We start from the raw sequence: 27,697 nt of genomic DNA, 5'->3' as shown, positions 1-27,697 counted from the left end.
GGGCATGTCAGAGGGAGTGGACAGGGAGGTGGAAAGCTCGGGGGTAGGGCAGAGGGCTGGGGTGGACGTCCAGAGCGTGGCCTCCCCACATGGGGCATCGGGTCATGGGCCCCGGAATGGCCAACGCTTGGGCCTCGCTCCTTCAGAGGCTGGCCCTGAGCCTCCTGACGCCAGAGGAGCTGAGAGATTCCCCCAGGAGGACTCGAGCTGATATTCGCCATGCCAGGGACCGAGACCCATTAAAGGGGGGAGCCGGGGGTGGGGGGCGCGGGCGGGGTTGGGGGGGTGGTGAGAGGGAGGGGCAGCAGGCCGTGAGGGGGAGGTGGAGGACTGTCTTGCTTGGGCTCTGCAATGAGGAAGTTCTCTGCAGCTCAGCTTCCTTTCCCTCACCGAGTGCCTGAAACAGGAAGTCGGTCAGCGAGCGGGTGGCAGCAGCAGCAGCAGCTGGGACGACTGAGAGGGAGCCCACGGCGGGTCGCGGCGCAGGCGGGCCCAGCTCCCCCGTCAGCACTGTGTCCGGTCCAGTGGTGAGGCCGCCGGGCCCGGCCCCGGGGAGACCCGCGCCCACCATGGTCCCCTGCTGGAACCATGGCAACATCACCCGCTCCAAGGCAGAGGAGCTGCTCTCCAGGACAGGCAAGGACGGGAGCTTCCTCGTGCGCGCCAGCGAGTCCATCTCCCGGGCCTATGCGCTCTGTGTGCTGTGAGTACCGACCTGCCCGTCCCGGCCCGGCCTGGCCTCTCCCGCCCAGGCGACGGAGGTGATGGAGGTGCCGCTTGCGCACAGGGCAAGCTGGCTCAGGGCACGTCAGGGCCCTTGCCCTGGGATGGGGTTGTTTCTGTGTCCAGCGACCTTGCGTGCTCCCCAGGTTTGTTGGTGGGTCCAGCTGAGGCCCGTCGGGGAAACTACTCGACCTTGGAGTTGGGGTTTTGAGAGCAGGAGCCCTCCAGGGCTAGCCTGGGGCCTGGGCCGCACACCCCAGCAACCAGCAAGCAGCAGGGCCAGGGGCTTCCTTGAGGTTCCAGGGACCAAGAGGAAGAGGGGTTTGTCCAGGCCCTGTGAGCTGGGCGGAAACTCAGGGCTCCGTGGTGGTGGGAGTGTTAGAAAGCAGCTGGGTCAGTTCAGGTGTTGGTCAAAGATGCCCAGTTGGGAAACCCTTCTGGAAGAACGGAAGTGGCAAGAGGGAACTCTTCCTGTGCCAGGGTATGGGCCTTTGGAGGAAGCTGTTGTCTGGGGAGCCGTGAACATGGGGAGTCGCTCAGGAAAGGATCAGAGGCTGTATCTGGGGCCCTGGGAGCAGAGGAAGTCACGTTACCAACAGCAGGAGCCACTTCTCACCCATCCGAGGCCCTCAGCTGTGTCCCCACCTTTCGAGGCCTCTTGGCCACCATCGACTGCCCACCCCCGGCCCCCAGCTCTGGGATGTTGCTGAATGCGCCAGTTGTCCTAAAACTGGGGAACCGGCCACTTGCTGAAGGTTCCTTTTTGTAACACCCTTCTCCACCAATGTCTGAGGGAGGCCCTTGGCCCTGCTGCCCTGCGGTCTAACCATGCCCGCTGGGGCCTCGGGCGTGCTGGGGGAAGGGCGCGTTCACCTGCACCTCTCAGGTAGCAGCCCTGGGCTTGCAGAAGGGTCCCTCTGAGCAGGCAGACCCTACCGCTATCCATGCAGGAGGGGAAATGGGTCATGGACTACGGGCCTTACTTGGAGCTTGTTGAGTTTGAGCACTTGTCTGTGTGTCAACCTGTTTCAACCTTGTGACAACCTGAAGTGCAGGTCCTTTTGTTGGCCGCTTTTGCAGATGAGGAAATTGAGGCTCAGACGGGTTAACCAAGTGATGACACAGTCAACACTGTCCGTCCCCAGAGGCTGTACCAAGACAGACAAATGACTGTTGCCGGTGTGAGCCTGGGTTCCAGTGGCAGCGAGAGAAGCCAGGGTGTTTACCACGGTGAACTGGGAGTGTTTAGAAATTAACCCAGGCTTTTAGCTGGCCACCCGGCCCGAGGTCTGACTGCATCAGAGCCTCACCCTCCCAAAGCCGGCTTCCTGAGCCCCCAGTTCTCACACCCGGTGTGGGGGAAAGGGAAGCAGACTCAGTCTTCCCCACAGGCACAGCCCCTGTGGGGACCCACCGACCGTGGCGTAGAGACAGTGGGAACATCCTGATCTGTCTCCCCTCAGCCCACATGGAGCTCTCCCCCTCCCCCCAGAGACCTCGGGAGCTTCCAGTCTCCAGCTCATTAACCTTCACGGCAGCCCCTTGACCAGGGAGCTGTGGTCAGGCTCAGGCTACAGATTGGAACGTGGGTCTCTGACTCCAAACTGGGAGCTTTGTGACAGCCAGAGCCAGAGCTGGGAGAAGCCATGAAACCTCTAGTCCCACCGCCCCTGACTTTGCAGGTGGGCAGACCTCAGAGAGCTTGAGGCCCTTGTCCACACCGCCCTGCTGTGTGTGTGTATGTGTTAGTTGCTCCGTGGTGTCCAACTCTTTGCGACCCCATGGACTGTACAGCCGGTGAGACTCCTCTGGGATTTCCCAGGCAAGAATACTGGAGTGGGTTGCCATTCCCTTCTCCAAGGGATCTTTCTGACCCAGGGATCGAACCCGGGTCTCCTGCTTTGCAGACGGATTCTTAACTGTTGGAGCCACCAGGGGACCCCCCACGCTGCCGGGCTGGCTGGTGGCAAACTGGGATCCCAGAGGGTGTGCGGCATTCGTTCCTCTCTCATGTCTCTTTCCCTCCCCTCCCTGGTGCTGAGTTACTCTCGGAGTCTTGGCAACTGTGCAGGGTCTGCCTCTTTGGGAGGGTACCCATGGCCCACAGCCCACCCCATATCCACCATCCTCTGAGTCCAGGGCTGGGCTTCTTGTCAGTCTTCCAGCCCCAAGGCCCCTTTAGCTTCAGACAGCAGGGCTTGGAGCCCTCCCCAGGGAGCCCAGCCGTGAGGCCAGGCGCTAACTCCAGGCGCGGGGCTCCCCTCTCCCCTGACTCTGTGGGGGGAAATCACGCTTCCCGCAGGGGCAGGAACCCCTGTAGGCCGTGGGATACCATGAACCACTAAACTTTCCAAAACCCTGGGAGCCCTCCTTTCGCCACCACCTTTAATGTTGCCAATTAAGGAGATTTAAAAACGAAAACCTAGTTCAGTGACATCTAACTGCCGCCTCTCAGCCACTCATTTCATGGAAGTATCCTTTAACGCCACTGAAAAGGCAGGAAGAACGTGCTCTAGAAAACAAACAAAAAATAATCAAAAAGCCAGTCCTTTAAATCACAGAGGTTTGACTTCCTGAAAAACAACCCCCATCCCTCCCAACCCATCCTTAGCTTTCTGTGTTCCTGGGACTCATGAAAACCTTGTCCTCCTGGTCCTCGGCCAGCGAGGGGCACCCCAGTGGGGTTCCACAAGCATGAGTCTCCCAGGCGTCAGGCTCTACCCTCTGCTACTCTCTGGGAGATGCTAAGAGAGCAGGACCCCAGGTAAGCCAGCTATGGTGTCAAGGCCTTTTAATGACCCTGCTCCAAAGTGAGCAAGGAAGCCTCTAAGACTGGCCCTCCTATGCTGGAAAAATCTATATGGGAAAAGACCTCAGGCACCCTGCTTGGGCCCCAGTGGCTCGAGCAGATTCCTGGCCCCTCCAGTTGAGAAAGGGGAGCAGCAGGGGGCTTCCCACGCCTGGTTTAGGCTGAGATGCTTGGAGCTCCAGGAACTGAGGGCAGCTTCCTCGGGAGTGGCCTGCTTGCTGGAGAAAGAGGACAGGATTTGCCTATTTAAATGGAACTCAGGAGGGGGTGAGGGAAACGCCAGAAGACAAGGCTGCAATTGAGAGCAGCCCATGTGACCCATGCGTGCACATCCACCCCGGGGCCTAGCAAACCTGCACTCCCTCTCGGGAGGTCAGCCCTGACACCTGCCATGGAGCAAGAAGACACAGGTCCCTCCTCCACAACTCAGAAAACCTTGCTTTATGGGGACCCCGAGGCCCATTTCAGGGTGCAGAGAGCCAGAGGGGAGGACCCCAGGCATCTGACCCCACGGACGGAGTCCCGCTCTGCCTTCTCACAGCAAGGGCTTGAGACTGTGAGGGGCAGTGGGTCTTCTGGGTGGGGCCTCCCACCCAGGACTTCCCACCCACCTTCTGGGTGTCACACTCCCCTGGCTCCACTCGAACCCGCCAGCAGACTAGGGAGGTCAGGGGGGCTCCTTGAGGGGGCCATCTGGCCCCTTTTGTACTGAGGATGCTAAGAGACTGTCAAGCTTGTGTGTTCCTCTCCTGCCAGGACTGCACTTCCACATGAGGCCAGCACACCTGCCATGTGCTTTCTGCTGCAGAGAAGAGGTACACCTTTGGGGATTCGGGTCTATCAACGTGCGGGGTCACGGGTCAGTTGGGGCTAGGCTCTCATTGCCCTGGCTGGGCGGGTTGAACCAGAACCTGTCTCTGTAAGAGCAGCCCAGCCCCCAGGAGTGAGCCTATATATTCTGGGTCCATCAGCCACCAGGCAGGATGGAGTTGCCTGGTCCAGTGGTGTTCCCACTAAACCACATGGGAGAGAGTTGGCTTCCCTCCCAGGGGTAGGGGCAGGGGCAGGCATGTGCTACCCATGACTCAGAAACCGATGCCTGGCCCAGCCAGCTGTGGCGAGGACATGATCTTGGATTCCCTCAGCACCTGGCTGACCACAAGCTGCCCAGGCAAAGCTACAGCCGCCTTCCCAGAGACAGTACAAGGCAGCCTGGACTTGGCAGCCTTCTGAGCACAGCCAGAAAGACAAAGAGGCCCCAGAAGGACATTTTGTCACCAAAAGTGCCCTTCGAGAAGGCATTCTACTTGTTAGTAAGAAGGTTATGGCCCCTTGAGATAGGGCAGGCCATACCATTGCAGCCTTGCTCTGCAAACTGAAGGTAGATACTGATGCATTCTGCCTAAAAATAACAGCAGAAGACAACCTGCATGCCAGATTCTGTTCTAAGCTCTTTGCACACACTAACTCACTCACTGTCCACACTAGCCTTTGGAGGAAGTGTGGTTATTATCCCCACTTTACAGATGCGGAAACTGAGACCCAGAGAGGTTAGGTAACATGCTGTATGTTCACAGTACTAATGATGGCAGGAACAGGACTTGAACTTACAGTTCCTGGGAGAGAGAAAGAGAGAGACTCCAGCAAGTCTGGGTGTGTGTAGAGTCAGAGGAGGCCTGGACGGGAGACCCCTTGTGATGGAGCACAGAGAAGGGACTTGGCAGGGGCGTGGGGCAGAACTGTCCTGGAGAGGTGTAAAGCCATGCACTGACGTGTGAATGGGTCTGATGTAATCCTCCTTCCTCCAACCCCCTTTTTAAGTTAAGGAAAGTTTATACTGATCCCAGATGCTGGGAAAGACTGAGGGCAGGAGGAGAAGGGGGCGACAGCAGATGAGATGTTTGGATGGCATCACCGACTCCATGAACATGAGTCTGAGCAGACTCCAGGAGATAGTGAAGGACAGGGAAGTCCGGCGTGCTACAGTTCATGAGGTCACAAAGAGTCAGACACAACTTAGCAACTAAACAGCAACAATGACAAATACTGCTCATGAATTACTTTTGGGCACATGCAAAGGAAAAGACTGGTTTTCCTATCTGGTATTGACAAAGGGTGATAGACGCTGGTACAAACAGTAGTCAGAGCCGGAGGACCACGGCTCCCAAAAGCTGGTTTGTGTAGGAGACTGTTCAGCTCGCTCTCTAGTTTTCCAGGAACCACTATTCTGAGCAGTCCTTCTGCGAGCAGGACCAAGAGGGAGTGATGTGCCCGGGGAGGCCTCTCCATCTAATGGGTTCCTGGTGCCTTCTTTGTGCAGCGACTCGTAAAACCCATAGTCAAGTCAAGTGTCTCCAGGTTCTCTGTGCCCTAGCCTAGCATCCTGGAGCAATTTTTCCAGAACCAGGGGAGGCTTGGCTTTGGTCTTTTTTTCCCTAGGGGCTCAGTAGTAAAGAATCAGACTGCAGTGCAGGTGACCCAAGTTCAATCCCTGGGTCTGGAAGATGCCCTGGAGGAGGGCATGGCAGCCCACTCCAGTATGCTTGCCTGGAGAAGTCCATGGACAGAGCCTGGTGAGCTACAGTCTGTAGGGTCTCAAAGAGTCGGACATAAGCAAAGAGACTGAGCACCTGTCTGCCTGACAGGTGCGCGTCACCTGTGCACAGACTTCGGAGCTTCTCCGCTGGGTGGTCCCATCTCCTGGACTGTGAATCCCAGCATGGCCATGAGAGATGGTGCTCTAGGGCTTCCTCCCTACCCCAGCGATGGAGGCTCTTCCCTCGCTAATCCAGGTCATGTGATGAAGTCCTCCAGGGCAAGCCCTCTGCAGTTGGCTGGGCCTCACGTGAGTTCTGGCCTTTGCGAGAGGCGAACCTCCCTGTGTCCACCCAGTGTCCTCAGTGGGGAAATGCCCCTCATTGGGTCACCCAGCATCCTCAGTGGGGAAATGCCCCTCATTAGGTCACCCAGCGTCCTCAGTGGGGAAATGCCCCTCATTGGGTCAATTTTTTATTGCAGTAAACTCACGTCCTGTCAGATCAGTGTGCCGTTCAGTGGTGTGTAGTGCATTCATAACGTAAAACCATCAGTTCAGTTCAGTTCATTCGCACAGCCCTGTCCAACTCTTTGCGACCGCATGGACTGCAGCACGCCAGGCTTCCCTGTCCATCACCAACTTCCGGAGCTTTCTCAAACTCACGTCCATCGAGTCGGTGATGCCATCCAACCATCTAACACCAGAACATTTTCATCACCCCTCCCCTTCCTAAAAACCTGAACCTCTTAGGAGTCACTTCCCATTTCCGTCCCTCCCAAGCTGTGGCAAGTACTGATTGACTTACTTGCTATCTCTGACCATTTGACTGTTCTGGGTAATTTCATCGGAATAGAATCATACAATACGTGGCCTTTCATATCTGACTTTTCTCACCTGGCATAATGCTTCCAAGGTTTATCCATGTTGTAGTATGAGTCATTCCTTTTCATGGATAAATAATAGCCCATTTTATCAAGAGGTCGCATTTTATTTGGCTGTTCTTCAGCTGACAGGCATTTGGGTTGCTCTTCCTTCTGTGCTGTTATGAATGGTGCTGCTGTGGTGATTTAGTTCAAGTTTTTTATGCACATGTGTTTTCACCTGTCTTGGGTGGAGCTGCTGGGTCATGTGGTAACTCTGTGTTTTACTTTTTGTGGAACTGTCCGTCTTTTCTACAGTAGTGGTGCTGTTTCATTCCCGCCAGCAGGGTCTGAGGGTGTCAGTTTCTCCACACCCTCACCCACACTTGTTATTATTGTTTTGGTAATGGCCGTCCCCGTGGGTGTGAAGTAGCCTCTTATTGTGACTTGGGTTGGCATCTCTCTAACGAATGTTGTTGAGCCCCTTCTCCTCTGCTCCTTGGCCATTTGCATACCTTCTTTGAAGAAACGTCTGTTCGTATCTTTTGCCCGTGTGAAAAATGGGGTGATTTGCCTTTCCGTTGCTGTCGCTGGATTATTGAGAGGGTAAAACGGGAGAATGTGGAGGACACGCGTGCATAGTCAGCACCCGCTGAACACTGGCCGTTCCTCTTTTTTGAATTGGAGGGTAATTGCTGTGCCACGCTGTTGTGGTCTCTGCCGCACATCAAGGCGAGCGAGTCATAACTGTACACACGTCTCCCCTTCCTCTGGAGCCTCCCCGCCCCAGGTCGTCACAGAGTGCCCGGCGGGCCTCCTGCGCTGAGCAGCAGCTTCCTGCTGTTATCTGTTTTACACACGATGGTGTCTGTGTGTCGGTGCCCCTCTCTCCGTTTGCCCTGCCCTCTCCTCCCCCACGCCCTGGCCTCCAGCCCGCTCTCCCACCTGCCTCTCCGTTTCTTCTCTGTCAGCAGGCTCATCCGTCCTGGTTTTCTGGATGCCGGAGATACGCCATTAACGTCCTATGTCTTCCTCTGACCTAACTCCGCTCTGTACGACCCGCTCTCGGCCGTGAGTTTTCGCGAGCCACCAAGCGAGGAGCGACACCTCAGAGCAGAGGAGGGCAGGCCCGCGTGTGAGGAGCTCCTCAGCGCGCGTGAGGAGAGGCGGGCGGTGGCTGAGCGTCACTCCGGGGCCTCGGGAGACACCGAGCTGTCAGGCGGCGCCTCCTCAGAGGAAGTGCCCGGAGAGACAGGCAGGAAGAGGCCGCGGCTGACGCGCGGGGGGCCGGCGGCCGTGGGGCGGCCCGCTGAGCGCCTGGAGGTGAGAGAGAGAGCGGCCTGGGGCCCAGCGCTGAGTGAAGCTGGGAGAAGGCAGAGAAAGGCGAGGCGCGGGGCCGTCTTAGGAGTGATTAACTCCCAACACAGGAGGCAGAGACTGAGGGATCTAGAGTCCGAAGGCTCCAAGGAGGCCCAGCGGCAGATGAGGAGGCCTGAGTGTCCACAGCCCTGCAGGCCAGGCCCCCGGGCAGCTCTGTGGACCGGCTCCCTCCTCCGTCTCCTGCTGATTTCACAGTCCCTTTGTCCCATTATTGAGAAAAACGTTGTGTTTCCAAGCACCGGGACCCAGACTATTTGGGTTCCATTACTTACTGTAAATGACACCAAAGGGTCAGCTGGTCCAGCCCCTCACTTGCCAACCAGAAATCTGCCCTCCAGAGAGGAGAGTCTTGCTGGGCATCCCGTGTGTCAGGGGCAGTGCAGAAATAGACCCTCTGATAAACGGGGCAGCGTTTTTTCAGTTCAGTTCAGCCCAGTCACTCAGTCGTGTCCGACTCTTTGCGACCCCATGGACCGCAGCACGCCAGGCCTGCCTGTCCATCACCAACTCCCGGAGCTTGCTCAAACTCATGTCCATTGAGTCGGTGATGCCATCCAGCCATCTTATCCTCTGTCGTCCCCTTCTCGCACATTGTTTTCAAGTAACCTCAAAAAATACAGTATTAAGTAAAACACATAGAGTAAGATGTTAAGGAGGAAAATAATTACCCAATCACTGAGATGAGAGACTAACACAAGTACTGTTAATTTATTGCTGTATTTTCTCATTTATATTCTCTGTGTATTTATATAGATAGATAGATACATATGTCTATACATAGGTAGATACATACATCCCTCTTTAAGTTTCACAAGCTCCATATTAATATATGCCTTCAGTTCAGTTCAGTTCAGTTCAGTCGCTCAGTCGTGTCCGACTCTCCGCGACCCCATGAATCACAGCACGCCAGGCCTCCCTGTCCATCACCAACTCCCGGAGTACACTCAAACTCATGTCCACAGAGTCGGTGATGCCATCCAGCCATCTCATTCTCCGTCGTCCCCTTCTCCTCCCACCCCCAACCTTTCCCAGCATCAGAGTCTTTTCCAGTGAGTCAACTCGTCGCGTGAGGTGGCCAAAGTATTGCAGTTTCAGCTTTAGCATCAGTCCCTCCAATGAACATCCAGGATTGATCTCCTTTAGAATGGACTGGTTGGATCTCCTTGCAGTATAAGGGACTCTCAAGAGTCTTCTCCAACACCACAGTTCAAAAGCATCGATTCTTCGGCGATCAGCCTTCTTCACAGTCCAACTCTCACATCCATACATGACCACGGGAAAAACCATTGCCTTGACTAGATGGACCTTGGTTGGCAAAGTAATGTCTCTGCTTTTTAATATATTATCAAGGTTGGTCATAACTTTCCTTCCAAGGAGTAAGCGTCTTTTAATTTCATGGCTGCAATCAGCATCTGCAGTGATTTTGGAGCCCAAAAAAATAAAGTCTGACACTGTTTCCACTGTTTTTCCATCTATTTCCCATGAAGTGATGGGACCAGATGCCATGATCTTTGTTTTCTGAATGTTGAGCTTCAAGCCAACCTTTTCACTCTCCTCTTTCACTTTCATCAAGAGGCTTTTGAGTTCCTCTTCACTTTCTGCCATAAGGGTAGTGTCATCTGCATATCTGAGGTTATTGATATTTCTCCCAGCAATCTTGATTCCAGCTTGTGCTTCTTCCAGCCCAGCGTTCCTCATGATGTACTCTGCATAGAAGTTAAATAAGCAAGGTGACAATATACAGCCTTGACGTACACCTTTTCCTATTTGGAACCAGTCTGTTGTTCCATGTCCAGTTCTAACTGTCGCTTCCTGACCTGCATACAGGTTTCTCAAGAGGCAGGTCAGGTGGTCTGGGATTCCCATCTCTTTCAGAATGTTCCAGAGTTTATTGTGATCCACACAGTCAAAGGCTTTGGCATAGTCAATGAAGCATACCATGTAATTTTAGTCTGCATTTTCTAGCAACATCAGCATTTTCTCATTTAGTTAACATTTCTTCCTAAATATCACATTTAATAGATGCACAGATTCTATTACATGAGGCACCATAGTTTATGGAATACTCTTCTATTGTCAGACATTCAAGTTACTAACAGTGTTTTGTTATTTTAAATATGACAGTGATGAAGGTCTTTGTGCAAATATGTGACATTTCTGATTGATAGATATCCAGGGGAGGAACTACTGGATCAAAGGACAATGATCCAGTAATTTTTCAGGCTCTTGATAGAAAATGACAAACTGCTTTCCAGAAATCTTGTTATAATTTATGTTCTGGTAAGCAGTGCCAAAGAGCACCCATCTTATTCCAGCCTTCATTTACTGAATGTTTTCATTTTTAAAATATATTGAGTTACAAGGTGAAAGGTAGCTAAGTTCCCTTCATTTTGATTTGCATCTCTTGCTTGCAGTCGTGGTAAACTTGTCTGGACTGTTGACTTTCGTCATTTCTCTATTGTGGGTGGTCTGCTTCGTTCTCTCTTTGCCTTTTTTCTTTGGAAACTGTAGTTTTTTTGTTATCACCTCTTTGCATGAATTCCTTATATCACATTTGTTGCAAATATTTTCCCTGTGGTTGCCTTTAAACTTTATGACTTCCCCCCCACACCATTCAGAGATTGTAAATTTTGGTAAAGTCTATCAATCTTGCTCTTTTGTGACTTTTTTCTGTTTGCTTTCCAATGTAGAGTCCTTCTGCACCCAGGAATTTTGTTTCTTTTGCTTCCTTTGAGGGGCAGGGCCTTTAGCGCTAATAGGCTCTGGCTAAGAGGACTCGATGGCCATGAGTTTGAGTGAACTCCGGGAGTTGGTGATGGACAGGGAGGCCTGACGTGCTGTGATTCTTGGGGTCGCAAAGAGTCGGGCACGACTGAGCAACTGAACTGAAGAGGTCACTCTGCCTTTCCAAGCTCTGGTAGATTGTCTAACGCTATGGGGCCTCGGTTTCCTCATCTGAAAACCAGGGATAAGAATACCCCTGTAGTGTTGTTGGATAGACTGAATTAAAATTGTGTATCACATGCTTAGCACAGTATTTGGCAAACGCAGATGGAGAAAATGTAGGTTTTTCTGTTTTGCTGTTACTGTTTTACACTGAACACTTTAATCTCTCTGGAATTAATGAATGGTGTAAGACAAAGATTTATGGGTATTTTTCTCAAGTAACCATCTTTCTTGAAACCTCTCACTGAATAACTTATTCCTTGCTCTTCGTGGCTTCTCTCTTACCATGTATTAAGTCTTCCATATCTCTTTTTTGCCTGTTTAGCCTGGTCCATGTCTGTCTGCTTTTCTCACAGCGAGTTCACACTGAATGCCTTACCACCGTTTTATAAACTATTTTACTTTAGGATTTGCATATCTATTCTTTCTAAGTATTCTTCCAAATAAACCAGATAATAATTTTGAAAAGTTGGAAAAAATATGAGTGGGACTTTAAAATAATTTATTTATTTTTGGCTGCACGGAGGGCTCTCTCTAGTTGCAGCGAGTGGGGGTACTCTCTAGTTGCGCTGTGCGGACTTCTCCCTGCCTTCGCTTGTTGAGGAGCGCAAGTTCCAGGGCATGTGAGCTCAGTAGTTGCGGCTTAGTTGCCCCAAGGCGTGCTGAATCTTCCCAACCCAGGGATCGAACTCACGTGCCCTGCATTGGCAGACGGATTCTTAACCACTTCCCCGGTCCACCGTGGAAGTCCACTATTGGCACTTTGATTGTAATTGCTTGAAATCCATAATACAACTTGTACAAATGGACATTTTAGTATTTTTCAGTCTTAATAATAAAACAACTATCGCTATTATTTTTAACTTGGTTATTTTCTTCACAGGTCCTACATATTTGTTAGTATGATTAATTCTGATGATTTTTATTACTTTGCTACTGTTGTGAATACCTTTTCTTCTGCAGTTACCCTTTTGGAGTAACTGATAACATACAGAGAAGTTGATTTTATAAATTCACATTTATTCTATCACTTTACTCCTCATTGCTGAAAATTATTTTCATTTGCTACTCTTGGGTTTTCTTGGTAAATAATCAAATCATACATGAATTATAATCATTTTGTGGCCTACTTTCCAAATACTTGTAACCCTTATTTGGAGTTCATATTTTATTGCATTGGCTGATATTTCTAAGATATTACAGTGGAGGATATGGAGAAAAGAGAGAATCAAACTTGGTACTACCTGGGAAGGACTTCATACAGGATCTGGCACGTAGTTAGCAGTTGATAATAGCTAGTTGTGGGGGGTTTTGTTGTTGTTGTTTTGGCATGTCAAAGAAAAAGCTGTCTTTTCCTAGTTTTATGAAGAGTTTTGAAGAATATTAACTTTTATAAATGGCTTTTTAATATCTATTGAGACAATTATGCTGTGTCTCATATTTCATTAACTGGTAAAGAGTTTGATTTTATAGATTTCCTAATAGGAACCATTTTTTTTTTTGCATGATTAGAATGAACTGTTCTTGATTATGATGACTTTATTATACTCAGAATTTCATTTAGAATTTTTGCATCTTTATTCATAAGTGAAATTGATTATATATGATTTTGATCCAGGAAACATTTATGAAGCATCATCATTACCTGATTTTTTTCAAATGCAAAAAAAAAAAAAAATTGGCAAAGGTGCTTTTCCTCAGAGCCATTTATAGAGATAAATCAATTTCTTGTTTTTTTGGTAGTGAATCTTTCTTGATTTCTATTTCTTCTCATGCTGCTTAAAAAAGAAATGTACCTTATTGAAGTGTAGTTGATTTAAACATTGTGTTAATTTCTGTGGTCCAGCAAAGCAATTCAGCTATACTTACATGCATATTCTTCTTCATATTCTTTTCCATTACAATTTATCACAGGATATTGACTACGGCTCCCCATTCTATACAATTGGACCTTGTTGTTTTTGTGTTACTTCTGATAAGTTATATGTTTTTTAGTAAAAAAAAAACAATATGTTGAGATTTTCAAATTTTCTGGCATACAATTATGCATGGTTTTCTGTAATTTTAAGGTTCCCATTTTATTGCTGTTGCTATCCTGTTACTCACTACTGGTTTTGCTTACTAGTTGTGTTGGCCAGGATCCCAACAGGAAATAGATGGCATAATCAAAGGGGTGCCAGGCGTAGGGATGGTGGAGTAGCCTGGGCAGGCAACCCTGGGAAGACATTCCCACTGCTGGTCCTGAGGATCGGGGCCTCCTGTGGAGGAATTCAGCCACTGCTGGTCTGCTGCAGGTCGGGGTGGGGGGGTGGTCAGGGGGACAGATGCCCTATCTCACCGTCCTCTCACCCTGCCAGTGCCTCCCATTCGCTTAACGTTGGTGATGTTGCCCACAGCAGTCAACCTGCTGGACACAGGGCGGGTGAAGGAGAGAGTAGGTCTATTGGGGGATGGAGGAGAGGGTGCAAGGACAAGGTCCAGGTCATCTGCATTGTTTTCTCTTTGCTATTCTGTTTGTCAGAGGGCTGTCCCAGGACTTCCCTGGCAGTGCAGTGGTTAAGACTTCTCCTCCCAAAGCAGGGGGTGCAGGTTCAATCCCTGTTCGGGTAGCTAAGATCCCACATATCTTGCGGCCAAAATACCAAAGCATAAAACAGAAACAACATTGTCACAAATTCAATAAAAACGTAAACAATGGTTCACATAAAAAAATACTTTTAAAAAAGAGGGTCGTCCATTGAATTTTCTGAATTTCAAATCATATGTGCTTAGACTTAGTTACCTGTTCTGCTTTTTCTATTAGAAAGCTAAAAAAATAATTTAAAAAAGAAAGCTATCTGTGAGTTCAGGAACCCCTGTATTTATGTTGGAGGTCAGAGCTGTGTCCTCTGTATTTCTCATCTTCCCTCTCCTCTTATACTGACTGACTTTCTCAGATTTATCTTCTTCCTTGTTAGAGTTCTCCAGAACACAAAGCTGCTATTCACTGCCTCTCTCGTGGTGTTTAATGCTGACTGTAGAACTCTAGGTTTTTCACTTCTGACCAGTTTTTTCTTTTATCTCCTGTTGCTCAGTTTTCACAATGGATTTCTCCAGCTTCAGAGAAGCAATTGTCTCTTAAATCTTACTGAGCTCACAAGTCAGACTTCTCCAGAGTGTATTTTCTTTTTCATTTTTTCTTTTTGCAGTGATTCTATGTAACATGGAGACATCATCTTTGAGTTCTTAGAAAAATGGTACCCTCTTCTTTTGAGTGGCGCTGTTTTTGATAGATCCGGTGATTTTTCTTTTCCAGCAAAGAACTGTCAGGAAAAAACTGGATCCGATTACTTTTTAGACACTGGGGTGGGTTCTGCCCAGCTCTTCTTCCCAAAGATAAAGCATCAGCAGGGATGGGAGAGGGAGCCCCCTGATCTGAGATCCACCTGATTGGGTTGAGTGATGCAGGGGAGGTGTGGTGCATGGATAGGTGGGTTCCTCCTGGGGGTCTCAGGCAAGGCGCGCCCCTCCAGGATCCTGGGGCAGGCTCGTTGAAGGCCCCCAACTACACTCACCCCACCTCTCACGTGGCCACCTGTGCTGCCTCCTCCTGCTTCTGCTCTTCTGAACCAATGGCCTCTTTTCCTCACTCTCTTTGACTGGGATTCTTTGAGGTTTGGGTGGTGGACAGTGAGCACCCTTGGTTTGCAGGGTGTACACACATTTTCTCTAATTTCTACATTGGACTCAAGTGGCTGTTTTGAATGTAGAGCTTCCAATCCTTGTTCTCTCATCCTCTCTCGTCCAGATGTCTACACACTCAAACACGGAAAAAAAGAGAAAACACATACAATTAGAAATTAGAACTGAAGGATAATGTGTTACAAAGGAGTTTTTTAAACAACTTGGAAACATGCTAAGCTGATCGGCCGAGTGAGACAGACACTAATGAGGTTTTCCAATTTCAGAATTTGATTTCTCTCTCTCAGCACAGTAAAATATGCTTCTGGGCATGTTCTCAGTGGTTATTTGGCTAGGAATAGTCAAACAGAAATAGTAACATTAATCTGAAAGAATAAATAAAATGCCACGAAGTAGTTTCTTCCTATTTCCATTTGCTTATCCTCTTACATTTGAGTTAAACTTCCCAAACCCGTGATCTGAAAGTGCCTTCCCGGGGGAAGCATCTCCTGCTGAGAACAGTGTAGGCCCCTGTAGTCACCCAAGGGCTGTCGGGAGTCGCATGGAAAATTCGCTGTGAGCACCACCGCCTCCCAGAATAGAGTGATCCCATACGTGGGAAGCTGGGCCAGCCCAGCGTCATCCCAGCCTGGGTCTCCGATGGGAATATTCCTAACACACTTGCTCTGAAATGTGGCCCAGCCCCTGGAAGGAGTAGCAACTGAAGACCAGGTTTAGCGCCCTAAATTGTAACTACATCAATCCCAGCACCCCTCATGGGCAAAGTGAGTGCTCTACTGTTTGAGCTAACTCCCCCTTTCCCCAAATTGTTACTAGATCACTATAAGGAGGTGCAAAAGGGCTAAATAGGACCCACGGTCCCCAGTGAGCACGTTGTCTGGGTTATGTTCCAGGGCAGTGGTTGTCAAAGGTGATTTGCTTGTGGACTCTTCACTGTAAACACTCTATATGTGAGATTCTGTGGATGTATATGTGTTTGTGTGGGCTTCCCTGGTGGCTCAGCAGTAAAGAATCTGCCTGCAGTGTAGGAGCTGCAGGAGATGTGGGTTCAATCCCTGGGTCGGGAAGATCCCCTGGAGAAGGGCGTGGCAACCCACTCCGGTATTCTTGCCTGGAGAATCCCGTGGACAAGGAGCTCGACAGGATCAGTCCATAGGGTCGCAAAGAGTCAGAAACGACTGAAGCGACTTAGCACGCACTCCTGCACGTGTGTGTGTACCCACCTGATGAGAGGAGCCGACTCGGAAAAGACCCTGATGCTGGAAAAGATTGAAGGCAAAGGAGAAAGGGGCAGCAGAGGATAAGATGGTTAGAATAGCATCAGTGGACATAAATCTGAGCAAACTCCAGGAGATAGTGAAGGACAGGGAAGCCTGGAGTGCTGCAGTCCATGGGGTCGTAAAGAGTCAGAGACAACTTAGCCACTGAACAACAACGTATGTATATTACTATGTTATGTATCTGTCTATGCTTGTGCACATATTTGTATATGTACATGCCAAGTGCATGGGACCTGGGTGAAGTGCAGCTGCTGGTGAGTGTGGGAGGCTGACGAGTGGCCCCCTCCACCTCTCTGCAGAGCCCCCAGTGGCAGCCAGTTTGAACCAACCGCTCTCCAGGGGGTGTGCATGGCAGGGGGTGGTGGTGGTGGTGGTGATGCTCACGCTTTTCCTTGAAGACCACTGATTTGGCCCCAGGAATGACATGTGCTCCCCCCGTACCCCCATGCATAGGAGATGCTGAATGTTAACTGTCTAAGGGGAAAGTATCTTCTACTGTACTAGCTTTTGATTCTGATCCATTTGAGTAACACAGAACCGTTTCAGTGTTTCTAGAACACCTTTGAAAAAGCCATAGAGGCTTGTCTGCCACACTTGATTCACTGAGGGGCCTTCCTGTTCTGTGTGCTTTGTATGTGCCCCTCCTGGTGACTCTGTGTTCTTTATTTCTGTTTACAAGCTGATGTTTGGGGCCTGTTCCACCTCTTCCATAAATTAGCTGCCCTCAGCCAAATAAGAGTCGGTTCTCCACCCTGGCCTTATTTGCATATCTACAGGAGGAAGTGTCATGAGAACACGCTGAGAAAGATAAGAGCAGAACAGGCTTCCAGCTGTCTGGGGCATGTGCCTGGCTGGCTCTATGAATGGGGTTGAGGCTGCAGCGGGTGGGCATGGGGGGAGTGAGGTGGGGGTCCGGGACGGCTCCCCGTTTCCCCGGGGACATCTCTGGGAGGTGAGGTGATGCTGAATTAGCGCTTCATCCTGGCCATCTCTGAAATAAGCCAATTGTGGTGTCGGTTCAGGAACTGGAGACAGGGTGGGAATGGGAAAGATGGGAATTAAAGGGATCAGAGGAAGAGAGGAAATTTTCCTATGCGAAATGAAGAGACACGTGGAAGTGAAATCACCCAAAACATTCTCCACAACTTTCTTTTAACATTCATTGTTTCAAAAGACATTAAAAATTGTAAGATGGACCACATAAAAGTATAAAACCTCTACACAGCTAAGAAGAAAAACATCAATATACAGTGTTAAAAATAACTCCAAAATATATTGTAGCATATATCAAAATCTTATGAATAAATAAGCAAAAGATGATTAAAAAAAAAAAAGTGAGCCAAAGATGTGAAAAGGAATTCACAGAAAAAGAAGCACAAATAGCAAGACTTATGAGAACACGTTCAACTTTGCTCATAAAGAAAGGCAAATTAAGGCCAGCCATCATCTCTCAAATTTGCAAAAGATTAAAGTGTCTAATAACAGCCAGTTGGCAGGGTGTGGGGAAATATACACTTTCATATCCAGTCAATAAGAGACAGGTTAGTAGGAGACACAATGTGACAACTTCATTGGAAGGCAATTGTTAGTCTCCATCAAAATACAAAGTGCCCACAACCTTCAGCCCAGCCTTTCTCCTTCTAGAGACACATCCACAGCCACTCACAAACGGCAGCACTTGTAGTGTTTAGTGTGTTTGAGCACTATTCTAAATTTACACAAAAAGTCGATGCTGTGTTATTATTCTCACAAACGGCAGCACTTGTAGTGTTTAGTGTGTTTGAGCACTATTCTAAATTTACACAAAAAGTCGATGCTGTGTTATTATTCTCCCCTTTTTACTGAGGGGGAAACTAAAGGATTTTACTGAAGATTCACCAGTGTACACAAGAGGTCAGAACAGAGGTGTTCACTGCAGCACTATTTATAGTAGAGAAAAGCCCTGAATAACTACCTGTCCAGGCTTCCTTGGTGGCTTAGATGGTGAAGAATCTGCCTGCAATGCGGGAGCCCCAGGTTTGGTCCCTGGGTAGGGGAAGATCCCCTGGAGAAGGAAATGGCTCCCTGTTCTAATATTATTACCTGGAGAAGCCTGGTGGGCTACAGTCCATAGGATAACAAGAGTTGGACACAACTGAGTGACTCACACACTGCCCCCCCGCCCTGCCCCGACACACACACAAATACCTGTACATCATCACGGTCTAGTCAAATAAATGATGAGCTGGTCATGGGCTGGAACCTGACTTGGACAGATGGCTAATAATTTTTTTTTTTTTTTGGTGAAAAGCAGAAACTTCCAGAACAACGTATATAATATGATGCTATTTGCGTTTAAAAGATATGCATCAATTTATGTGTATGTTGAAACGTTCTGGAATGATTTACAAAAAGGAGTAGGAGCTCCAAAGAATTCACAGGACTGGGGAAGGATACATTTTTTTTTTCCATTTTGTATCTTTCTGAGTGGTCTTAAATTTTGTTAACTAGTGTATAACTTCAAAATCTAGTTAAACAATAACACGTAAGTGTTCAGTGCTGGGCACGTAGGAGGGGTTAAATGAATGACCGCTTTGTACTGAAGCATCACTTTGATCATAGAAACAACGTGTGCCTCTGTGAGCTGGATGTAGTGCTGCCTGTCTAGAGGCAAGTTTTCAGGGTCCGTGAGAATCCTATGGGGGGGAGGTGGGGATGGGACATTATGGGTGAGTGGACAGAACAGCCATTTCAACTGAGAGTGTAAGACCCAGGTGGGGTCCCCCAAATTCCTTATGCCTGTGGCCTTAGCAACCAAGCCAGGGGAACTCCATAGCCACCTACTGCCACCAGGCTGTCTACGGGCTGGCTGCCCCTGCTAGACCACCCACCCATGGGCCCATATACTCAGACCTGACAGCCCCCCTTCCTCTCAAGGCTTTTAGGAAAGGAAAAAGTGGCTCTCCTTCTTTCCCATGTCAGAGTCCTCTGGACCAGAGGAAGGCTGAGCCTCTAGAAAGTGAATCCGGGATTCCTTGCCCTTCTGTGTTAGAAGCTACCCTGAGGCTCACCCTAAAGCTTCTGGGAAAATCCAGGTTTCTGAAGGAATCATGGCCAGCCTTCGGGAGAATGAACCCATGGGGCAAAGTCTCCTGGGGAACCAGCCACAGAGGGTGGGGGACTTCCACCCAAAACTGCGTGAGCCTCACCCTGGCCAGTGCATCCCCCTGTGGCTGTGCCCACCTCCCACTTGGCATGCTCCCACTGTGCTCAACTCCACTGGGGTCTTGTTCCTTCTTCAAATCCCCACTCTGGCTCCATTTTGTTTGGCCAACAAGACAGCCCAGAGGTTGAGGAAGCCCTTCCAGGTGGAGGACCCCTTTAGATCAACCCACACAGCTGTCAAGCACCAAAGTAAACCACGTCCCAGGGACTCCACCACCTTCCCCTGAGGCCCCTTGAGTGCTGGGGGGTGAGGTGGGAGGGGCAAGCGGTGCCTCTGTCCCAGGCCCCTCGACCTCCAGAAAAAGAAACGTACAGGTTCTAACTCAGCACCTGGTCTGTTTCAGGTACCGGAATTGTGTTTACACTTACAGGATTCTGCCCAATGAAGACGATAAATTCACTGTTCAGGTGAGTCTTTTAGAAACCTCGAAATGTGACCTTGACTGGTGCCTATACTGGCAGCAAAAGAGGGAGGAAGGAGGGAAGAAGCCAGGTGTCCCAGGCAGCCTCGACGTGGGGCTGTCTGAGTCTGTCTTTCTCCTCAAGGACCCTGGCTGGGGTTGCTCAGTGGGCAGACCGTGACTCTGCAAAGGGACCTGCTCCGGGGCGTGATGGAGCAGGCGCCACAGAGCTGTCTGTGTTCGTGGGTCTGAAGGGGAAATAACGGGAAGAAGGATGCTCAGATGCAAAGGAAAAGTGGCTGTGGTTGTTGATTCTTTTCTTCGGTGTGTTCAGATGGGTGAGAAGTGTGCCGTGAAGGAGAGAGAGAGGGAGCTTGCAGGTTTTGAGGGGCTAGAAGATCACCCTAAGGATGAGCAGGAAATAATACCTTTGAATTCATAGAGACCTGTTCTGTCAAAGGCATCACAACATCTGATTTCCCCATGGAAAGTCCAAACACGTAAAACCCTGATTATAAAGGTTAAAGAGGGAGTTTCCTGGCGGTCCAGTGGTTGGGACTTGGCCCTTTCATTGCTGCTGACCCGGGTTCCATACTTGGTCAGGGAACTAAAGATCCTGAAAGCACAAGCTGTGCAACTTGGCCAAAAAAGAGAGAGAAGGAAAAACAAGGTTAAAGAAGGGCATACCAGGTGCACCAAATCCAGGAAAAGCACCCTCCATGCGGTTTGTGTGAGAAGCCGCGCGGGTGTTGTGTGATCGCAATGCACAACAACAGAGGTGCAGAGGCCGGGGAGCTCTTTTTGTCTGGCTGCCCGAGGCAGCAGGGGGTGGGCCGAATAAAGGGGGCCATGCTCTCCCGGTGAGGGCAGAGGAGTGACACTCAGGTCTCTGGCCCCTGGTGAGGGCCACCACCAGGCAGGGTGCCCCACCCGCATGCCAAGCAGAGTGGCCAGGATAGGTGAGGGTCGGGACACCACATCGTGCAGGAGCTGTGACGGGATCTGCGGGGTTTAGTTGAAAAGAAAGTAGAAGTGGAAGGGGCGAGGTGGTGTGCAATCATTGATTCCGGAGATAAATGGAATGATGCATTTTGTGCAGAACTAGGATGCAATGGGCTTCCCTGGCAGCTCAGATAGTAAAGAATCTGCCTGCAATGCAGGAAATCTGGGTTCAATCCCTGGGTCGGAAAGATCCCCTGGAGAAGGGCATGGCAACCCGCTCCAGTGTTCTTGCCTGGAGAATCCCCACGGACAGAGGAGCCTGGAGGGCTACAGTTCATGGGATTGCACAGAGTCAGATACAGCTGAAGTGACTCAGCACACACTCAGGAGGCAGCGGGACAGGCAGAACTGGACGATAGGCAGGTCCCTGGGGTACATGGGGCTGCAAAGAGTCGGACACAACTGAGTGTACTCTCATGCACACACACACAGTCAGGCTGAGCGCAGCTTCTGGCTTCCTGGTCCTTTCCCACATGTGCATCTGCAGTGGTATCTAAAGAACGCCTGTTTGGATGTTTTTGGATAGTCTGGGACGCCCCCATGTCTCAGCCTTGTCAGTAGGAACACATGTTGGTACCCTAATACTGGACGGTCTTTTCAAGACTTGGCAGCCACCCATCACTGGGATGGTGGTCTTCTTGTGGGCTCCTCACCTGTCAGGGACAAGACTGCCCAAGGAGAGGCCTGCCTGGGGGGCCGGTGGGGCTCAATGGCCTTGAATTTTCCCCAAGTCTAGGACTGTGTGAACTTTCCCACAGAGGTTGGTGTCCTTGATTGGTGGTTTGCTGAAAGGAGTTTAAACTCTCGAGTTAAAAGTTAGTCTGGGCTTTTGATCTTTTTTTCCCCTTGTGGTTTCTTTTATTCCTTCAAAGGGAAGAAGACTTTAAGTATGACTAGGTCGTAAGCTGGAAAAGGCCCGACTGTGGCTTCTTGTACAGAGTTTGCACTCATGGCTTGTAACCGTCTTAAGTTGCACCCAGGTCTGGACCCTCATGCCATCACTCCTTGCTGTCGTGACATCACATTTTTCAGGGAACAGCTGCCAGTCCTGCAGCAGCTTCCGAACCTGGGGCCTCACCGGGCTTTGGGGGTTGAAAAGAACAGAGACAGTTTGGCTAACGCGTGCAAGGAGTGTGGGCAGCCCTGGGGGAGATGCACAGAGCAAGGAGGGAGAAGTCTGAGGCCTGGACTGGAAAGGCTTGAAGCCCTGCAGTCCAGGCGCTACCTGCCATGACTCAGCCCCTCTTGGGGGGTCTGCCCTGCTCCCACCAATAGGCTCAATACTGAGTTGCCAGTCCCGAGAGGGAACCTGGTTGGTTCGGCCATCAACAGCTTTCTCTGCAATCCTCTGTCTTGGAGCAGGGGCCCACCCACGGCTCGGACAATGGGGAGAGTTGTGGGGATGAGGCATCGTTACCTGAGGCCTACACTCAGCCAGGCAGATCTCATAGAAAAACTGGGCCCTGCTGGACACATCTGTCCCCAGCCCGGGCACTGGGCCTGGGACCTCCCTGATGGCCAAGACCAGGTAACCAGGGCATGGGGAGCGGGGTGCCCAGGCAGCCTGGGCCCTTTCCCTTCCTATAGATACACCTTTCTGCAAAAACACAACAGCGCACAAGATGATCAGAGCAGCTGTGCACAAGGAGCTGGTTAAACCACGCGCACAGTCAGGCCAAGTCCTGGGGTGTCGGAGCTTCAGTACTTACCAATCAGGGCTTAATTTAACTTTAGTTCCTCTTTTCATGTTGAGGCAGAAACCTCATATTCTTTTCTGAGCTTAGCCACAGTTTCTAAATAACTCATTCCTTACACCTGAGTCTGTTGGGTGCCCCCAGAATAGAAGGCTCCCCAAATAAGATCTGGCCTGAAACATTGCCAAGTGAAGCAGCAAAGACTTTCATCTTATTCTAATTGCCTTAGCTCTTCTTACCCGGGGCCTCCCGCTCTTTGTCAAAACCAAAGGAGCCACTCCGTCTGCATACTTGCCAACCTCGTGAAGTCGGCTGAATGATGGTCCCCAGATAGCTCAGGAAGAGGAGTGAGCCTGACCCTTAGGGACTCTATTCTCACTCCACTGTCCCCAGACTAACGAGAAATCAGAGATGGGAGGGAAGCGTGTAAGTCGTAACTTCATTCAACCCCCGCGCTTTAAAGCATGGAGGTCTCTGAGCCCCGCAGAAGTGGGGTAGATGCCGAGGCTCCAGACCTGCCTGGCTAAGCCTTCTATTTTTCAACCCCAGAAAGTGTGCCCAAACCCGGCTGGGCATTGAATGCCTTAGAGAAGGATGGATTCTATCCCAGGAGGACAGGGAGGCAGGGAGATGGAACCTCTCAGAGGGAGAAGTTACTTTTCCTTCCACAGCTGTAGATAATAATTGATCAGAAATGACATTTGGCCTTTGCAGTAAATCAGCTGAGGCACCTGGAAGGCAAGCCAACCACTCAGTTCCCAGCTGGGTCAAGTCAAGCTTGTGCCAGCTGTGTGGTCTCGGGCATGGGTGTGACTCTGCTGTAAAGTGGGGCTCAAAATCAGGCCTCCCAGACTGCAGGTAAAATACACAGCCGGGGGAGTGGTCAGTGGCAGGGTTGGGGGGTAGGTGTGGAGGAGAGGGAGCTGCCGGCATGGCTTTATTTATCTCCTTTTTTTTTTTTTTTTTGTTATTGATTCTATTGTATTTTTGTTTTTTGGTGGATTCATGTCAATGTATGGCAAAACCAATACAATATTGTAAAGTAAGAAAAAAAATGCCGGCATGGCTTTAAAGTCTTGATTTGCTTTGAAAGAAACAGACCTCGACCAAGACAAGGACACCTGTGAACTGGCGTAAGTCAGTTCTGCCTCGAGCTCAGATGAGGGAGGAGGGAAGAAGGGCAGGAAATGGGATGGAGCGAGAAGGAGAAACGAGGAGAGAGGAGAGAAGGAACAAGTGAGAGAGGAAAGAGGGGGACAGGGAAAGAGAGGGAGAAGAGGGAGGAAGGGATGTCCCTGGTGGTCCAGTCGTTAGGACTCTGCTTCCAATGGAGGGGTCGTGGGTTCGATCCCTGGCCAGGGACAAGGGTCCCAGATGCTTGCCAAAAAAGGAAAAGAAAACAAAAAGTAAATAAGAGGAGGAAGAAAAAGTGAAAGAAGAAAGGGGGGGTAGAGATGAGTGGCGGGGGGCAGTTCTGATAGGAGAGAAAAAGAGGGAAACAGGTGTGAGGCACGGAGGCAGCGTAGATGGGGAGGGGAGGGGACTGGCTGTGTTCTAGAAGGTTCTAGGCAGTGCCCGGGGCGGTGGGAAGGGGGGCCAGTTTGTGGCGATCAGGCGCCCTCAGCTCGGCTCCTCGGGCTGCGGGTTTACACAGCGTCCCCAGCAGCCCCGGGATTTAAGCCATCATTCAACAGCTGCCCTTGAGCCTGGGAACCTTCCAGACTGGAGGCGGAGCTGCTGGTGCTGGGGGTGGGCAGGGTTCTGAGGGCCGGCCCCTCAGCCCTGTTTCCCACACCAAGAAAGTGGGTTTCTCCTAAGGCCCCGACTCCCGCCCCAGCATGGAAAGGGAAGTGGCCCTTGGAGGAGGAGCGCTGACTCCAGAGTGAGCTCTGGGGTTCCCAAGGTCTTTTGCAATGACCCTCCTCCTTGGGGACATCAAGTCAGGGCAAGCTGTCCTGATGGGTCAGCTGGAATGGCACTGAGGGGAGGCCCGAAGGCTGGTACCTAAACAGCCTGATGCCACGGTTCAAGTGCATGGGGCCCCACAGCTCCATCCTTCAACTCTCCCACCCTTGCTGCTTTTCTGACATCCTTCCTACCCAGAAGAAGAAAGGAGAAAATAAAAGCCTCCCTTGGTCCACCGTCAAGGTGACGTTTGCAGCAAACTTCCTGTCTTTTCTTGTGGTTAAGATTCTTCCCTGGCTGATGAGTGTCGAAGTCAAGACAGGAACACAGACTCGGGTTTTAAGGCAACTTTGGGTGAAGAGGGAATTTGAAACCATCTGCTTCATAGTCTCCAGGTCTTCTTTCCCCATTTAGAAGAAAACCCCGGTGGCTTGAGCCATTCGGGCGACAGACTCATGACTCAGTTCCTGGTCCCTGACAGTGGCCGTCACATTGCTCTGGTCAGTGTGGCTTTTGCAGAAAGAGAAAAAACAAAACAACTTTCTAAAAGCCGTTCCGTCACAAGTGTCTGGGAGGATTGACGGTTGAGCCATTGTTGTTTAGTTCAGGAAGAGGGTGGCAGCTGTTATTGTTCTGAGTGGTCACCAAGTGAAGTAAAAGATTCCGTCTGAGCCGCTGGGCGAAGGATGTGGCTCGAACACAGACTTCCTGACATTGCACAAGAGGAGCAGAAGGTGCATGGGCGACAGAAGCCACGCGTGGCGGGGCCGCCTTGCAGGACCCGGCGGCCATGGGTCCACGGCGGGACCCACGGCGGGACCCACGGCGGGGCCCACAGCAACCAAGCAGTCCCTTTAGGCTGTGACAGCCACATTCTAGAAGCCTGCATTTTAATGTAATTTTATTTCATTTCATTTTAGTGTAATCTGCTGTAGAAAAAGGACAGGTCTGTTTCCCAAGCTTCTGAGTATCTCAAAACATTTTCCAGTTGCCATCAGATTCAAAAGGAGATCTGATGAAGATGAAATTCTTGGGGACCAAATTTTCCCTCAAAATTCTACAGAGCCGGTGTTCTACTATCTTTAGAAACTTAGTATACCTGACTTCCCTGGTAGTGGTTAAGACTCCATACTTCCAAGGCAGGGTGCGCAGTTTTGATCCCTAGTCAGGGAACTAAGATCCCACATGCAGCATGGCATGGCCAAAAATTCAAAGAAAAAAGTTTTTTTAAAGACACTTTATATACAAAGTGTACTAAAATACAATAATACAAGGCCAAGCTGGTACCAGTCCCATTACAGGGAACCAGTATTTTTCCTTTTCTGCTTTGAAGCTGATGGGAATTCTTTACCACCCTTGTCATTTTCCTTGCATCAATAGTTCCTGGAATATGTTCAACCTGTTCACTTTGCAAAACCTGGGTCTTTCTTTGTCTCAGAAGACTTTTCTTCTGTTTGATCTTTAGTAAGTGTTGACTCCAGCTCTTCTGGTTTCTGTCTGCCCTCTCTACCTCCAAATGACTGTCTCTACCCTTTCCCCCTCCCCGCTCTGGCCATCTTGTCACTGCTTCTCGTGCTTTAAGCCTTCCGGTCCACCTTGCCCCAGGTAGACCATTTCTTATTTTTTGCCCAAAGCAGAGCCCACACAGGGGCCAACACTAGCTGTGGTTGGTGGGTTTAAGCACAGGAATATTGTTGTTGTTCAATCGCTCATCATGTCCAATTCTTTGTGACCCCATAGACTGCAGCACGCCAGGCTTCCCTGTCCTTCACCATCTCCTGGAGCTTGCTCAAACTCATGTCCATTGAGTAATTGATGTCATCCAACCATCTCGTCCTCTGTCATCTGCTTCTCCTTCTGCCTTCAATCTTTCTTTTCCTAGGGTCTTTTCTAATGAGTCAGTTCTTTGCATCAGGTGGCCAAAGTATTGGAGCTTCAGCTTCGGCATCAGTCCTTCCAATGAATATTCAGGAATATTGTAATGTAATGTAATTGATAGGAATGTGATGCAATAGTAATCAATGAGATGTGATGGGAAATGTTCCACAAGGCTTCTAGTAAAGGTTTATTTGTCTTAGAAGGAGACACAGGATGAAAAGTTCCATTTTCTAAGTTTGGAAGCTGTTGTAGCATGTGATTGCTGGAGTTGCTGCTGCCATCTTGAAACCAAGAGGGGCAATAACTGGAAAGTGAGGCTAGGATGCAGAGGACAGAACAGAAAGATGAAATGAACCTGAGTCCTCAATGATGCCATTGAATTAACTGAGCAGGATTAAGCAGCCTGGTTATTGCCTGGCCTCTAGACTTCCTGTGTGTGAGATAATTAATTCCTTTTTGTTCAAGTACAGTAGTTAAATTGGGTTTTCTGTTATGTGCAGCTAAAAGTACCGTAATATGCAAATGTTTGGACTATTCTGGGGGAATTTCAAAGGAAAACAGAGACATTTCAATTAAGCATCAGGTTTCACTGCACCAGAAGCTCACAAACCAAACCATGGTCTGACATGTGTATCCCAGCTGACATGTGTATCTCCTGTTTCAGCCGTGGCCTGTGCCATGTTGCTAGGACCATTCCTGCCCACCCAGACACTCATGTCATTTGTCTCCATGCCCCGCATCCTAGGGGGGTTGACATCCCTTTCTCCACCTCTAACCAGAAAAAGCATAAAAACCAATCAGTACTTTAGCAATACTTGTTTCTTGCAGAATGGTTTAGTGTCTTCTCTAACTTCATCATCAAGATCAGATTTTGTATCTAACCTTAGTACATGTAAGAGGCTACTTAGAGCTATCCAACAGAAAAGAGTCTTTCCTCTAAGAAAATAATTGCTGATTACTCCATTGAAAGATCTACCTGCCTCCTGCCCCCCCCCCACCTATGGCTCTCAAACCCCTTACCCTGCTTTATCTTCTTCATGGCACTTGTAAGTATCTAACTTTTATATACTTATTGCTTGATTTATTCATTCTTTCTCTTAGAGCTGTTCCTGGCTTATAGTGGGCATTCAATAGATATTTGTTGTTGTTATTTAGTTGCTAAGTCATGTCTGACTCTTTTGCAACCCCGTGGACCAGGCTCGTCTGTCCATCAGATTTTCCAGGCAAGAATACCATTTGCCATTTTCTCCAGGGAATCTTCCTGACCCAGGGATTGAAACCACATCTTCTGCATTGCTGGCAGATTCTTCATCGCTGAGGCACTGGGGGAGACCCCAGTACATATTTACTGAATGAATTAATTCTGCTGCCACCCTTAAACATGTAGAAAGCCTATGT

At 49.7% G+C, this 27,697-nt stretch overlaps 1 protein-coding gene across 2 annotated transcripts in view; it reads left to right on the top strand.

The window, feature by feature from the left end:
• The first annotated feature begins 400 nt into the window (after positions 1-400).
• The window catches only part of INPP5D (inositol polyphosphate-5-phosphatase D), a 148,582-nt gene continuing 121,285 nt past the window's right edge, over positions 401-27,697 (top strand). The window contains exons 1-2 of one of the 2 annotated variants that reach the window (XM_055402233.2): positions 401-703; positions 19,764-19,827. In XM_055402233.2, the coding sequence (XP_055258208.2) occupies positions 570-703; positions 19,764-19,827 (198 nt within the window). In that variant the 5' untranslated portion in view covers positions 401-569. The remainder of the gene's footprint in view (positions 704-19,763; positions 19,828-27,697) is intronic. The other variant, XM_088835116.1, reaches the window with a different exon arrangement.

Source organism: Moschus berezovskii, chromosome 4, assembly GCF_049115385.1.
Source record: "Moschus berezovskii isolate FMDL1 chromosome 4, NW_MosBer_1.0, whole genome shotgun sequence".
Lineage (NCBI taxonomy): Eukaryota > Metazoa > Chordata > Mammalia > Artiodactyla > Moschidae > Moschus > Moschus berezovskii.
Note: the sequence above shows the minus strand (reverse complement) of the source record. Positions and strands in the feature narration are given on the sequence as shown.